We start from the raw sequence: 13,525 nt of genomic DNA on the forward strand, positions 1-13,525 counted from the left end.
AGTAAGACTAGAAATATATTTGGAAAGAAAGAATATTTGGAAGAATGAAAAATTTATGTTTCCTAATCTCATTCTGATTGCTAATTTTTGAATTTTTCTTATTTTCCTAATAGTTATCAGTAGAAAACGATTACCGTGATTTAGGGTTGTCTCTGTCTCTGTCTCCCTCACACGTTAATTCCATAACGGATTCCAATTTTGAATCCAAAATTCTTTTCTCTCTCACACACGTTAATTTGAAGAATATATATATATGGGAGCGTTCCGGGGACACAGAAAATACACTTCATCTCAACCATTGAAGCCAATGGCTGAGATTAGAAGTTCACAAAGAATTACTCCTGGCCGCATAGAATTACTTTTGGCCGCAAAGAATTACTATTGGCTGTAAAGAATTAATCTTGACTGCGAAGAATTACTTTTGGTCGCGAATAATTACTTTTGGCCGCAAATAATTACTTCTGGCCGCAAATAATGCGAGACCATAAGTCATTCTTCGCGGCCAATTGTAATTCTTAGCGTCCATGAGTAATTCATCGCGGCCAAGAGTAATTCATCGCGGCCAAGAATAATTCTTCACGGCCATGAGTAATTCTTTGTGGCTATAAGTAATTATTTGCAGCCAAAAGTAATTTTTTGCAGCCAAGAGTAATTCTTCGCAGCCAGGAGTAATTATTTGCATAAGATTCTTTTTCTTTTTAACTACTAAGTAAGAAAACAAAATTGTTGTTTAATACAATTTGAGCTATTGGTTTAGATGATTTGGAGTTTCATGATCTGTTTAAGATTGAAGATTGTAGGTTTTTTATTGGAGCCTTTTGGATAGACAGAGTTTCAAACTCTACTCCTTACTTGGTTATTTGTAATCTTGGAACTACTTTACTTTTCTATTTTTCTAGGTTAGTTAAAGAAACAAGTGCGATAGGAGTGTCATTTTTGAGTGAGTGGACGTTCAAAAAATGGAATTCGAGTTGGAATCCAGTACGTATGATTATATATTATTAATATCTCTGATGCTATCATTGAATGCAACTAACGGAATTAAACAAATTTGGTAACATTTGTTGTGTTTGTAACGACCCTAATAAATCAGTTAAATTGATTTAATTAACATTTCCGAAAATTGGAGCGTTAGAGTGTTAGACTATTTTATGAACTTGGTTAGATGGACCATGTTTAAAACTTATTCTTAAAATTAAAATTTCTGAGAAGTAAATTTTGTTGAAAGAAGGAATTTTTTTCTAATTCACGATTATTTGTAACGCTTCTCTCGCATGAAGTGAGACTATGCACATATCCGGGATTTATCTCATGTGAGATGGCGTTAGAAACAACCATTATATCAAAAAAAAAAAAAACAAACAAACAAACAAACAAACATGTGAATTCCAGCGTCCTAGGAAGCCACCCAACTTTCAAAGCTCCTCTTCTTTGATTGCCGTGGATCGATCTATGAGTGTATATCTTTCTGTATCTCATGTCAGATAGCGTTAAAAACAATCATTATATAAAATTAAATTAAATTAAAAAAAAAGAAGTGAATTCCAGCGTCCTAGGAAGCCACCCAACTTTCAAAGCTCCTCTGCTTTTTTTTTTTTTTGAACCGCAAAGCTCCTCTGCTTTGATTGCTGTGGATCGATCTATGAGTGCATGTCTTTCTGTAGTTCTAAATTTCCTGATTTTGAAACTAATCTTGCAGGTAGTTGCTAATTAGGTTGATCTGTTTCTTGGTATTGTCGCTTATGCTTATTTTTTGAGACTCGGTGTTTATGCTAGTACTAGTAGTAATTAACTTATACAAAATAATTTTTGGGTTTTGTCTTTATTCTTTTCTTTTTTTTTTGCATTTGTTAGTTTTACGACAAAAATTTATGTGATATGGGTGAGTAAGAATGAGAGGAACCGGAAAAGTAAAAAATTATAACTTTTACACAAGTATTTTGGGAAATATCCAAATAAAAACTAGAAAAGTCAGTTTTTGGAACTTTTCTTGGATATTTCCCAAAATATTTATGTAAAAGTCATAATTTTTTATTTTTTCGATTCCTCTCATCCTTACTCACCCATATCACATAAAAATTTGGCGTAAAACTAACAAATGTAAAAAAAAATTGAATAAAGACAAAACCAAAAAGTTATGGTGCATAAGTTAATTATTAGCGTACCCTTAATACTTTTTTATCACAGCAATTTACTACTCACCAGTAGACACAATGCCAGGAAGTTAATTAAGGAGTATTCCAATTGCCTGTACCCAGAATGATGCTGCAGCCTGCAGTATCAGTAAAGTTTTGAACATCCGCAAATTAACCATCTCCTTTACATTGGGTGTCTGATTGTCTTCTTTGAACGATATTTCCTTTACTATTCAAAAAGAAAAATGAAAAAAGGCTCAAGTAAGGTGAGCCAAGCCTTTCTTTCCCTAGCAACATAAAATTCTTGTTATCCAAGTCGAGCTGCAGTAATGCGTTATTCGACCGTGTTTTGGCAATCTAACTAGTTTAATAGTTAGTAAAATGTGTCCAAACTTTGACTCTTTATGATTCAAGCCGATTTTAAACGAGCTGTAATAGAGCCAAGCTCAATTTTGCTATTATTTTAATTCATATGTAAGGCCATTCCTCGGTTATCAAAAAAAAAAAGTTTATCGAGCCAGTATTATTTGACTGTTCCAATTTAGCTTAGTTACATAGTCGTAAGACACAAAATGGTAGGTTCAGATCAACCAATGATGCAGGGGCGGAGGCAGTGAGAGACAAGGGGAGGCCGTGAGAGACAAGGGGAGGCAGTTGACCCCACTGTCTCCCAAATTTTCTTAGAGATAGGTATAATTTTTACCCCATTTTTTACTCATTTGACTCCACTTTAAAATTTATTTTTCCCCAACCCACATAAGGGTTTTGTACTTAGGGAAAAAAGGGGTCAAAATAGAATCACCATCCACAAAATCCCCAAATGTCGGTTTCATTTGTTCTAGGTTTCCTTCACTTCTACCTCTTTGGAGAAAGGTAAATCTCTTCTTGATAATTTGATTGTGTATATAGAGAAAGATACTTTTGAAAGCATTACAAACGAAGCTAGCTATCATCCATCATTTCCAAAGTATGAAAAGTCGTCGAGATCAATTGTGAATCGAAGCAACATTTTGTTATTAATATATATCTACTTTTTGATTAATTTCTTTCAATTAGCAACTAGAAAAAGTGAATCATACATAGTTTAAATTTTCGACCCCAATTATCAAAAATCCTGGTTCTGCCATTGCAGTGATGTGAAATGGACTTGTTTGTTTTTCCATGGTAAGAATAATGTCGCAAGAAACCAAGTACCGGCCAAGAATTGAATTTTTACTTTCAAATATTCTTTACGCTATGGTTAAAATTCTCGACACTAGCGCAAGCCCAAGACATAATTGTGCGGCTACCAATTGCATAGCAATCGAAGGACAAGAATTTTTCAGGCCAGAGAATACATTGAACCTCTGATTTTGGCAAGAATATTAACCTCGTTTGGACTAGTAGAGTAGTGGCATAGATCAACAACTAGTAGGGCTAGCTTTGGGCAGGAGCCCACCCACCAAGTCACTCAAAAAGAGCTCAGAATTAGGGCCCCTCATTTGTGGGTCATTAATTATATGGTGTTATATAGGAATAACAGGAGCAAATTTTTTAACCCCATCTAACTTGAGGTTAGCAAAAGCCCCACTTCAAATTGATCAAATAGTAACTTCGATCAACCATGCATTGCCACAAAAAAGTTGAATGAATGAAATATGCTGTCCAGTGAAAATAATTAGGCAAAAAAGCGAAATTACTCGAGCTTAATTGGTGCATTTTTTTCTAAAACGTTGAAAGTGTAGTGTTCAAGTGATTTCCTTTTATAGCTAGGAGACAGTTTTTATAACTAGGGGTGTGTGCAATTGTAAATGTGAGGAGTGGGAGCCGATACGTGGTTAATTCTTTTGGGGTGTGGAAGGGGTGGTTGAGTTAGAGTTATTTTTACTATTTTACCCTAACGTTTAATATACAAGTTGCTGTATATAAGAGCATTTTGTAGAATTTTTAAGTAAAACAATAATATTGGAAATTCCATTTGTGACACGACGTCAAAAATCCTCCGTTCATACCAATTGGTGTTGTGCCTTTCTTCTATAGGAGTAGAATAGATGATGGTTAATTCGATCTCGTGCAGTACTACTCGTGCCTTTGTGTTGTCAAGTGTTGTCTTGTAATTTTCCCAAAAAAAACTCAGGCTCGGCCCCAACAGCGTGGCCCTCATGGATACTGAACGAACAACCTTGGAGTATGAATTTAATTGATTCCAATTAAGTACTGCCCTTAATTTTGTAACCTGCATGCATGTCTTGCAATATTCAACATTTTCCTTCCTGATCAGTAATTCTCGAAATTGAATATATAGCAAATTAATCTCACCGTTGGTACTGCATATATGCATGCAGTCAAAAGGGTACCTATATATATATTCCCATCCCTGTCCGTAGAGAGAGAATTAATTATAGGATTTTAATTAATTATTTACTAAATGCTGTAGCAGCTGGCATGCATTACTGTTATATTTAATTTGTTAGTATTTAGTATTTGGTCGCGCGGAGAGAAAGATAGCTAGAGAGTTGAGTAGCTTCCATAAAAATGATCCAAGAAGAAATTAAGTGACAAATGATTTCTCATCCATATATAGTACTCAGTATAATTACATTTATGCATGCAGCAGCAGGACTTCATCTTCATCTTCATCTTCATCTGGGGCAGCTCGATCGATCTCTTATAGTATATCACTCAACACCCAAAATACAACTAGAAAGAAGAATTTAGCTAGCTAGACACTCACACTTCTCTTATCACGTAATTAAAATATACTACGTACTAAAACTAAAACTAAAAGAATTCCACCCATGCATAAAAAAGAAATTAATTAAAGCAAATGTTTTTTTATTTTATGCAGCTAGCTAGGCTGTCACTTTTTACCAGGTGGGCAATGATCATCATAGTCTAAACGTACGAAATGGATCAACCACCGCACGTAATATAATACACACTTGCATGTTTCCAAAGAATTATCATCCTCCATCTGCAACCTGCAGCTTGAAACATTTTCAGTTGTTTCACAAAATCCATGGCCAAATCACTAGCTAGCTAGCACCGCGGCAGGTCTGCCGGCGGGTGTGGAAGGGTCTCCAACTCTCCTTGCCCATTCTTTACTATAAAAACCACCGACAATCCCCATGACAAATGTATCTCCAAGTGACAGTGCATGAACCATACTCCTATAACATATAGTAACATATAATTAAGTGGGGAATCAATCAACAATTGACACATGTAACCTATATAGCAAACATATATAATGTGGGAGATTCAATTTATTTTTATTTATTTATTTTTGGTAAAATAGCATTCAGAGTGCTATTTTCTGAAGAAGAAGAAGAAGAAGAAGAAGAAGAAGAAGTTGTGAGAGTATTATGTTGCGTGCATGTTAAAGTTTTGTGAAACAGTACGTGTTCATAATGTTATCTCTTGGAAAAGATTCAAAGAAAGTAGGAGTAATATTTTTAGTGCATGTAATTACCTGGATTGTCAGCGACAAAGCGAATTGCGGCCCATCCGCCAGCCGGAACTCCAATCGTATTCATGTAAGGTGGATCGACCAAGTTGAAATTGGCAGTTTGAGGGTTATAGTTCCCGGTACCATACCCTACGACATAGAAGCTATAGCCATGGAGATGAATCGGGTGGTTTTCGGTGGTGACGGTTCCTGTGTCCTGCAAAATTAATTGCACTCGGGACCCAAATTCAAGGACCTTAGTCCTAGTCCCTCTAACTGACTGGGTATCAATAGGAATGGTATTAGGTGCCCCATTGACAAAGTCATAGAATTTAAGGGGTACCCCAGGGAAATCCTCGGAATAATACCCATGAATATGTTTGTAATAAGCCTCGAGAAGTGAAACGTTAGGCTTAATAAAACTGATGTTATTCATTGAAGCGGCCATAATCCCACCATTAACGCCCTGGCAATTCTGCTGTGGCGTCTTGGAATTGCACTTTTGAACGTTTAATCCGATGGTAATGAAAAGATTGGAGTCAATCTCTTTTGGGACAGGCACGGGATTAAGGCTTTTTAGGCCATCCATAACGGTCTTAACGGCAAGATTATCATTAAAACTTGGTAACGGAGCTGGTAAGGCTAAACTATATGGCATGGCACCCAAGTACTGGAAATATGCAACGGATTTTATGCTTTGGAATGGGACATTTTGAGCGGACATGAAGGGACCCATGCCCATAGAGTACCGTCCGATGGGCTGATTGGCCGTGACGAGGACGTTGACAGTCTGACCGGGTCCTAGCATCACACGGTCAGTAGAGAATGGCTTTGTGTACTCTGCATCCGCTTCCACGATTGTTAATTTGTGATTAGCAATGGCAAAGAAGTTCTCCATGTTTAGCCCCGCGTTGATTAACCTTAACAGGTATGTCTTCCCGGGAACCACATCAATTTTATAAACATCTGAAACAACAATGAGTATTAATGCTGCTAATTAATACTACTAGAAACAATTAATGCTCTAGAAACAATTAATGCTACTGATGGAGTGCATATATAGATCCGGATAAAGATGTGTCCAATACTTGTGAATCTAATACAATAGATCCAGTGTTCACACACATTAAACGATTTCGGAAACATACGTGTGCGAACCTATATATAATTAAAAAAGCAAGAGAACATTATCAAATTAAAAAAACAAGTCAAACTTTTACTAAGCATGCATGCGTGCGCATAATGTGTTGTGCAATTAATACTCGATCTCCCCTTATCTAAACTAAAACTACTATATATGGTGTACCTTAAAGAAAATCCAAGTCATTGTGAGTAGGTTATAGTGGTTGCATTTTAAGTTATTGTAAAAAGGAATACAATCACTCCATGATACTACGTACCATTATTCACGAGAAATTTTCAACTCATAATGTACGTCGTCTTGCTAAAAGCTTCTTGGCTTTTATAGTGGAGTATATCTTAGAGCATGACATTGTCTTGGTCAAACATACATGATAGCTAGCCTGGGATTGTTTTTGTTACTAGAAGTCTTGCTAAGGATCACAGCAAAATTTAGCGGTAAATGTGAATTACAAATGAGATATATATTTATTCTAGCTAGCAAGCTAGCATAACTAGAATTACCATCGCTTGAACAGTTGTAGTTAGGGCCAGGGTGTCCGTTGATTGTGAAAGCGTCCGCTGTTGGAGGACCTCCGCCACTTGCTAATACCGCCTGCTCAAGTTGTACAAGGTCTCTCAGCCAATACTCCCCTGTTTATCATCAGCTATCAAATCCATAAGTACTAGCTAGAATACCACTCCCCTGTTTATGTCTATATGCTAGCTAGAGATGAACAACTTACCTAGGATGATGATGTGCTCTTCATAAGGGTACATAAAAGGGTATGGTACTCCAGTTTTAGGGTAGACAACAATGGCACCATGAACAGTGGCCCTGAGCCAAGATACATGAGCATGCCAAAGAAGGGTGCCCTTCTGTTGCAACAACGTAAACTCATACGTAAATGTTTGTCCGGTTTGGATTGGGCACTGGGTAATGTACGACGGACCATCGGACCAACACGATAGCCTTTGTCGAACACCATGCCTGAAATTAACATCGATCACAAACATAATATTTATTAACGATGCTCTATATAAAATAGTACAGACTACCAAAAATACGATAGAAACTCTCTCACAACATTTTTTCATTCTTGGTGATAAGTTAGTAAGGTTTACCAATGTATTGTGGCATTGTAGGGCGATTCGTTGGTGACTCTGATGATGACTCTATCGTCTTCTTGGGCATAAACAACAGGCCCAGGATACATTTCGTTGATTGTGACGATATCCTTGGTGTAGCACAACTTTGTAATTTTCTTGGTTTGCACCTATATATCATCATTCATCAGGTACAAAAAAAAAGAATATTTCTAAATTGACCCTATGAGGACATAACATACATGTATACGTACTTAAGGTATTGATCGATAATCATTGAAATTTTAGAACACAAGTAATAACTAGTTTTAACCAATATATTGGCTTCCGATATTGGCAAATATATTGTTGTACCATCATTATCGATACATACCAACATACTGCGATTTGAAACATTGCATGCATCTTACTAAAAGAAAACACTGGTATATATAAAAAATGAATGAGAACAAATGCAAGAGAGGAGAGACCTTGAAGTCGTAGAACCTGGTTGATCTTCCACCAGGCCAGAATGCCATAGCATGCATAGTTTGAGTAGCATACAAAATAACTAAGCTCAACCATAGTGTAAATGAAGTGATCACTAAGTTGGCCATTTGTGGAGATCGATCGAGTGTGTTGATGGGGAGGGTTTTTAATGGAGAGATCGATGAATTTGTTTATTTATTTATAAAGGCCGTGAGAGAGAGAGAGAGAGAGAGAGAGAGAGAGAGAGAGAGAGAGAGAGAGAGAGAGAGAGAGAGAAGAAAAGGGCTCTGTGAAGATGTATTATGTTTTGTCAGCTTTCATCATGATTCTTCAAGGTAGCATGGACCTGTGCTGTAATAATAAGTTGTTGGAATACTGTTTATTACTGTAGTAAATTCAATCTGTTATAAAGCTAGCTAGGATGGGGTCTCTCTCTTTTTCCTTTCCTTTTCAATATATATATATATATATATATATAGTAGCAAAACATGTCTATTCATGAAACAATATAATCATTCTATCTCCGCATCCAAATACATACTTAATTATACATCTATATTCATAATAGGGGTGAAGCCTGCACATACTACACACTCAGTGTGTATGGAATCTACCTCTATTATAAGTGGGTGTGGAGTTAGAATTTCTCCTATTCATGAAATCATGTGTTTTGACCATAATCGTACGCACGCACCTGCTCTCTAAACATGCATGCGCCATTTTTCAGAACCCACCTCCACACCCTACCTGCCCCTGCCCTACGTACGTACACCCATACCAGCCCATCTAATAATAATAAAACACTTCTTTTTTCTCTAAATCAGCAAAAAGATCAGTACTCCAAAGCTTACTAATTGCAAACTTAAAACATATTTATAAGTAGTACTAACTTCACTAGCTACTGACTAAGTTGTTGCATATTTATGCATGTCCTTATCCACCGTAAACATGTTACTATTATATGTCTAGACAATATCAATTGAATCATGAAATTAATCAATTACACGCACCCGGGCCACCCTATATATCCTACTCAATTTTATCCCCCCAATTCAGTGCTTGGGCTGGCTAAATGTGGCACATGTTAGTGGCAAATTCATTAGGGAGCTAGGGAACAAAGAGCGATACTGCATGTATGTCCAAAGTCTTTAAAATTTATGTGTCTTGTCAGTTTATATGTACGTTTGACTAATCTTGAAAGACAAATCCTATCGTCAACAAGCGGGAGCTTCAGTTAAAATCAGAGCAAAGCTCTGTATAAATTGGCTTCATAGGAGTTAATATACAGCTAACACGTGAGATACATATTTTGAACACAAGACCTTACCACGGAGCAAACCGGCCCCTAAGTCTGGCCGGAACAAGAGATGCCCACATACACATGGGGGAAAGGAAACGAATAGCGATAATGACTATCGAAGACAAACCAACAGTTGTTGTTACTCGGTATGTAAAAGTAAAATCTCAGGAAAACCCAAAAGGAAAAAGTGAGGGGAAAAGAGGGGAGTACGGTTTTGCTTCGCTTTTATTGGTCAGTTTCTCTCCGACCAAAAGTAATTGATGCACGCCTTCCCAACCCCACCTTTGATCTTTCTGAAGATGATGAAACTTCTAAAAAGATTCACCATATTCGTTTCATAAACCAAAATATTGCTCTACCAATCTGGTTTTGATTTAAACGAGCTAGCTAGCTAGATGTAGCTCGAAATTCCCGTTTGATTCTATGACCCCACGATTGACCTAAGTTGTTGGTATAATGTACTACATGTTATGCGACCAAGCTGATGATGGTGCATGTTCCACTGGCAATGATACTAATTTCTAGCTAGCTTTATCGATCATCTATGCAGCCTGCAGAGCCTGTAAATGATGGTTTCACGACCCACCCAATGCATATACGTACTCAAGGCCTAAGGGTAGCTACGACCTTGGTACGTTCACTCGTTGCCTCTTTCTGTATGTTTTGTTTGATTCTCCACAGTTTATCTCTCATATATAATTAGATTAGATCGAATCTCTTGAGTTTCCAGAACACTGTGCATGCGTCCTTTGCTTACAAAGCATGATATATACTCTACGTTTATATATACACATGTTGACATATAAATCATATATAGTTGCATGCAAGGCGTCAATAGGTGATGGACATACATATATATAATCATATCATTATAATTTTCCCAGTGATCGAAGATTGAAGTAGACTGTTACTTGCTTACAAATCCAAACAAAGTTAAGCTCCAAATTGCTGACCTTTATATATCTTTAGATTAAGTTTGAGTGCTAAAGCTTAACAACTTTATAAAGACTTCTCAACGAATCTCTCATTTACACCCCCCCCCCCCCCCCCACAAAAAAAAAAAAAAAAACCTTGTATAAAAACTCGTTTACCAACTTCAGAAAATATTTACGTCGAAATACTTTTCTTCTTTCCACACGTGCCTGTTGGAAAAGTAAACTTCATTTTAGGAATTTATGAATTCTAGGGAGTTGTGTACGTAGATACATGATGCATGAATGATATGGTTCGTGTATGTAGTTGAATAGTTTTTTGAAGTATTTAATTGTATGATGAAGGGTCATGAACATGTACTTGACTAGGTTCATGTTACTAGGAGCCTATAAATATCTACGTATCTAGTGGCCACCCACAGTGGAGAAAAATAGTGGGGTTGAGTAGAGCGAATGAACCACAATGAAGTTGTCAAGTGTAATGAAGTAGCTAGTGTGAAGTGTTTATTTCACAAATAGCATGTTATCTTCTCCCCTACGTCTCTTCCTGTGTGAGTGTTTTGGGCCCATCGTAGTTTTCCAACAGTGCCACGTTTGAAGTTGTTGATTAGGAAGACAGATTATAAGTACTCCAAAAGCACAAAATATATACCACTCTGAGAAAAGAAACTTCAATCTTATGAGAATAATAATCTGAATAGTTATTGGAAAACCAATGAAAGAAACTAAAGTACTGCGCATAAAACCTGATTGGTATTTCACTTTAAGTCTTTTCATCTATCCAATTTACTAAATTTCACTACAACAGCGATGGTTCAACAGAAACTTTTTGATTTTCTTGTGTCTCTTTCAAATGAGGTAGTAATTCATTAGACGGATTTCTACTTTCTTACAGTAAGTAAATAGGAGTAATAGTGGATTAGTGGTATATATGCAAAGTATTGCATGTAGTTGTTATAAGTTGGCATCTAGAGATGGGGAAAAATTGGAATTTTTAGATGGAGAAGGTGTAAGTCACGTGGAGTGTGGTCCCCTTCTGACATGAGTCTCCTTCTTGAAGGAGAATTGAGAATACCAGTTTTGGGTCCTTCAGGTTGAGACAAACAAAAACACAACTTCCAACACCTCTGATGAGGCGGCGAATTTGTTTTAAGGGCATCGTGTGAAACACGGGCCTAGGTTTCCACCTCTTGTTCTTTTACTACAGTTTGTTTTATTAATTCGTATTCTGTAATTTCTGTTCTTGTTGTAAATTCTGGAAATTAGTAAAATTGTTTATTGTTTTTCTACACTTGTCATAGATCCACATATTCCTCTTCGACCATATATATCTCGAAGATTCAAACCCAACTCTCTCAGGGGAAAAAAAAAACTTCTTGCAGTAGCAGGCCCAAAGGCCGAAAGCAGCTGTTGGCCATTAGCACAATCCGACGAATAGGTTATTGTCACTGAATGGGGAAAATTGAAGCAAACATATCAATTTTGCCCTATAGAAAACTCGCATTGAAAAGACTGCATCAATAGCTAAAGAACATTATGCACAACTGCATTGCCTGCAGTATTTTCTCGCTATTGATGTAATGAGAATGATGAATGAGATGATCAAAGATTCGAAAAACAACTAGTATGATAAGCTTCTGCTATAGCCTACAGTGAAGTTTAGATACAAAACCTTAGGAGTTAGGATTAGGCTAAGATCGTAACTAACTGAAACGGCAGATCAACTTTGTTCATGTTGCACAACTAAAAGAGCAAAGGTGAAATGTTTCCACCTCAAAAGCCTGTGCAGAGTCATATATGTACTGTACAAGTGAGTTTAGCAGCTGAGGCTAATTAATATGGAGTACTCCATTCAAGAAGTCACTATGCCTCCTAACAAGGAGCCAAATTCTGGACAAAATAAGTAACACTCTTTAAGAACAAAAAGCATACCTTTCATGTCAACTTCTGCAGGGTCATAAGACTCATACCTCAACAACCAATTTAATCTTCAACTCTCTCTTTGTCTTTTTGCCCCTCAACTTCCCCACAACCCATTATTAAGCTTACACTTCAACCACACTCAGCAAATTGAGTTCAATCAATACATTCTGATAAAATCCAATAAAACTATAAAGAGAAATCTCCCAATTACAGAAATAAAAGTGTTTAATTCCCCCCCCGGTAAATAGTGGAGTAGATAAACCAAACAAAGGCCTAACAGGACCATTAACACGTGGTACACGAATAGTTCAAAAAACTAACCAACATAACCAATGAGGCCAATAAATTCGTGAGAAATCACACATAGAATAGAATAGAATAGGAGGAGAAATAAGCCATCGAAATTGCAACTCCAAATTTCTGATTTAATCACATTTTTCACAAAACCGTGCTGATTATCCACCCAAACAACACAACAAAACCATCAACAACAAAAAAACAAAAAACAAAATTGAATTCAAAATCCTATGCACATAATCCAACATATTCTTATATATTGTCATCGCACATGCGTATGTGAGTGTCGATGCATATGTGGAGTCAGACGGGAGGAAGCTTATCCTTATCGGTGGGGGTGTTGGGGAGGTGGAAGGAGGAGCAGTCGAGGGATGGGAGCTTGGTGAGCATGAGGGGGCGATCCTTGGCCTCTTCCTCGTCGTCGTCGAGGTCGTCGTGGGAGGTGCTGAGGTTGATGCAGGCACAACGCTCCAGCGACACGAAGAAAGCCGACGCCACGCTCGTCCCCACCCAATTCGCCATCCGATCCAGCTTGTCGCACGTCATGAACCCGCAATTGTTCACCATCGTTTGATTTCCAGACATTCTAGCTTTTTGTCTCTGGATTTTTCAATTTGTGGGTTTGAGAGACTTGATTATTTGAGAGGAAATCACGACGTCTGAAAGTTTCAAGAGAGATTGGGGAACGGTTAGGAGACAGAGAGGGGCGAGGCAAAAGGGTTTGGTCGGTTGAAAACAAGGTACAATGAGTGGAGTAGTTTGTGTACGTGTTTATTTTGGCTGACGAGAGGATGTTTACTTCAATCACGGTACGTCC

General features: G+C 37.2%; 3 protein-coding genes across 4 annotated transcripts in view; 1 reads left to right on the plus strand and 2 right to left on the minus strand.

Annotated features, from left to right (window-relative positions):
* Positions 1-13,525, plus strand: part of LOC131333259 (uncharacterized) — a 96,421-nt gene that overhangs the window by 39,692 nt on the left and 43,204 nt on the right. Inside the window, exon 1 of one of the 2 annotated variants that reach the window (XM_058367697.1) lies at positions 5,439-5,447. The exons of the other annotated variant lie outside the window; for it this stretch is intronic. The gene's annotated coding sequence lies outside the window, so the exon portion shown is untranslated. Of the gene's footprint in view, positions 1-5,438; positions 5,448-13,525 lie in introns of those variants that run through there. 2 annotated transcript variants of the gene reach the window in all.
* On the minus strand, positions 4,914-8,438 carry LOC131333253 (laccase-6). The gene is made up of 6 exons (XM_058367685.1): positions 8,259-8,438; positions 7,807-7,958; positions 7,428-7,672; positions 7,207-7,335; positions 5,587-6,528; positions 4,914-5,284 (listed from the first exon to the last, which is right to left on the minus strand). Exons 1-6 carry the CDS (start codon positions 8,382-8,384, stop codon positions 5,154-5,156), a joined length of 1,725 nt encoding a protein of 574 aa, XP_058223668.1. The 5' UTR covers positions 8,385-8,438; the 3' UTR covers positions 4,914-5,153.
* LOC131333258 (uncharacterized) lies at positions 12,803-13,450 on the minus strand. Its single transcript, XM_058367696.1, has one exon. The coding sequence runs from the start codon at positions 13,291-13,293 to the stop codon at positions 13,012-13,014; it is 282 nt and encodes a 93-aa protein (XP_058223679.1). The 5' UTR covers positions 13,294-13,450; the 3' UTR covers positions 12,803-13,011.

Source organism: Rhododendron vialii, chromosome 7a (genome assembly GCF_030253575.1).
Source record: "Rhododendron vialii isolate Sample 1 chromosome 7a, ASM3025357v1".
NCBI lineage: Eukaryota > Viridiplantae > Streptophyta > Magnoliopsida > Ericales > Ericaceae > Rhododendron > Rhododendron vialii.

Bases quoted from the DNA above. Each gene is read 5' to 3' on its own strand.
- LOC131333253 (XM_058367685.1), bottom strand. From the start codon at position 8,384: ATGGCCAACTTAGTGATCACTTCATTTACACTATGGTTGAGCTTAGTT. The intron at 7,959-8,258 runs GTCTCTCCTCTC...GATGATATATAG, and splicing joins CCAGGTTCTACGACTTCAAG to GTGCAAACCAAGAAAATTAC. The intron at 6,529-7,206 runs GTAATTCTAGTT...TTGTTGTTTCAG, and splicing joins CTACAACTGTTCAAGCGATG to ATGTTTATAAAATTGATGTG.
- LOC131333258 (XM_058367696.1), bottom strand. From the start codon at position 13,293: ATGTCTGGAAATCAAACGATGGTGAACAATTGCGGGTTCATGACGTGC.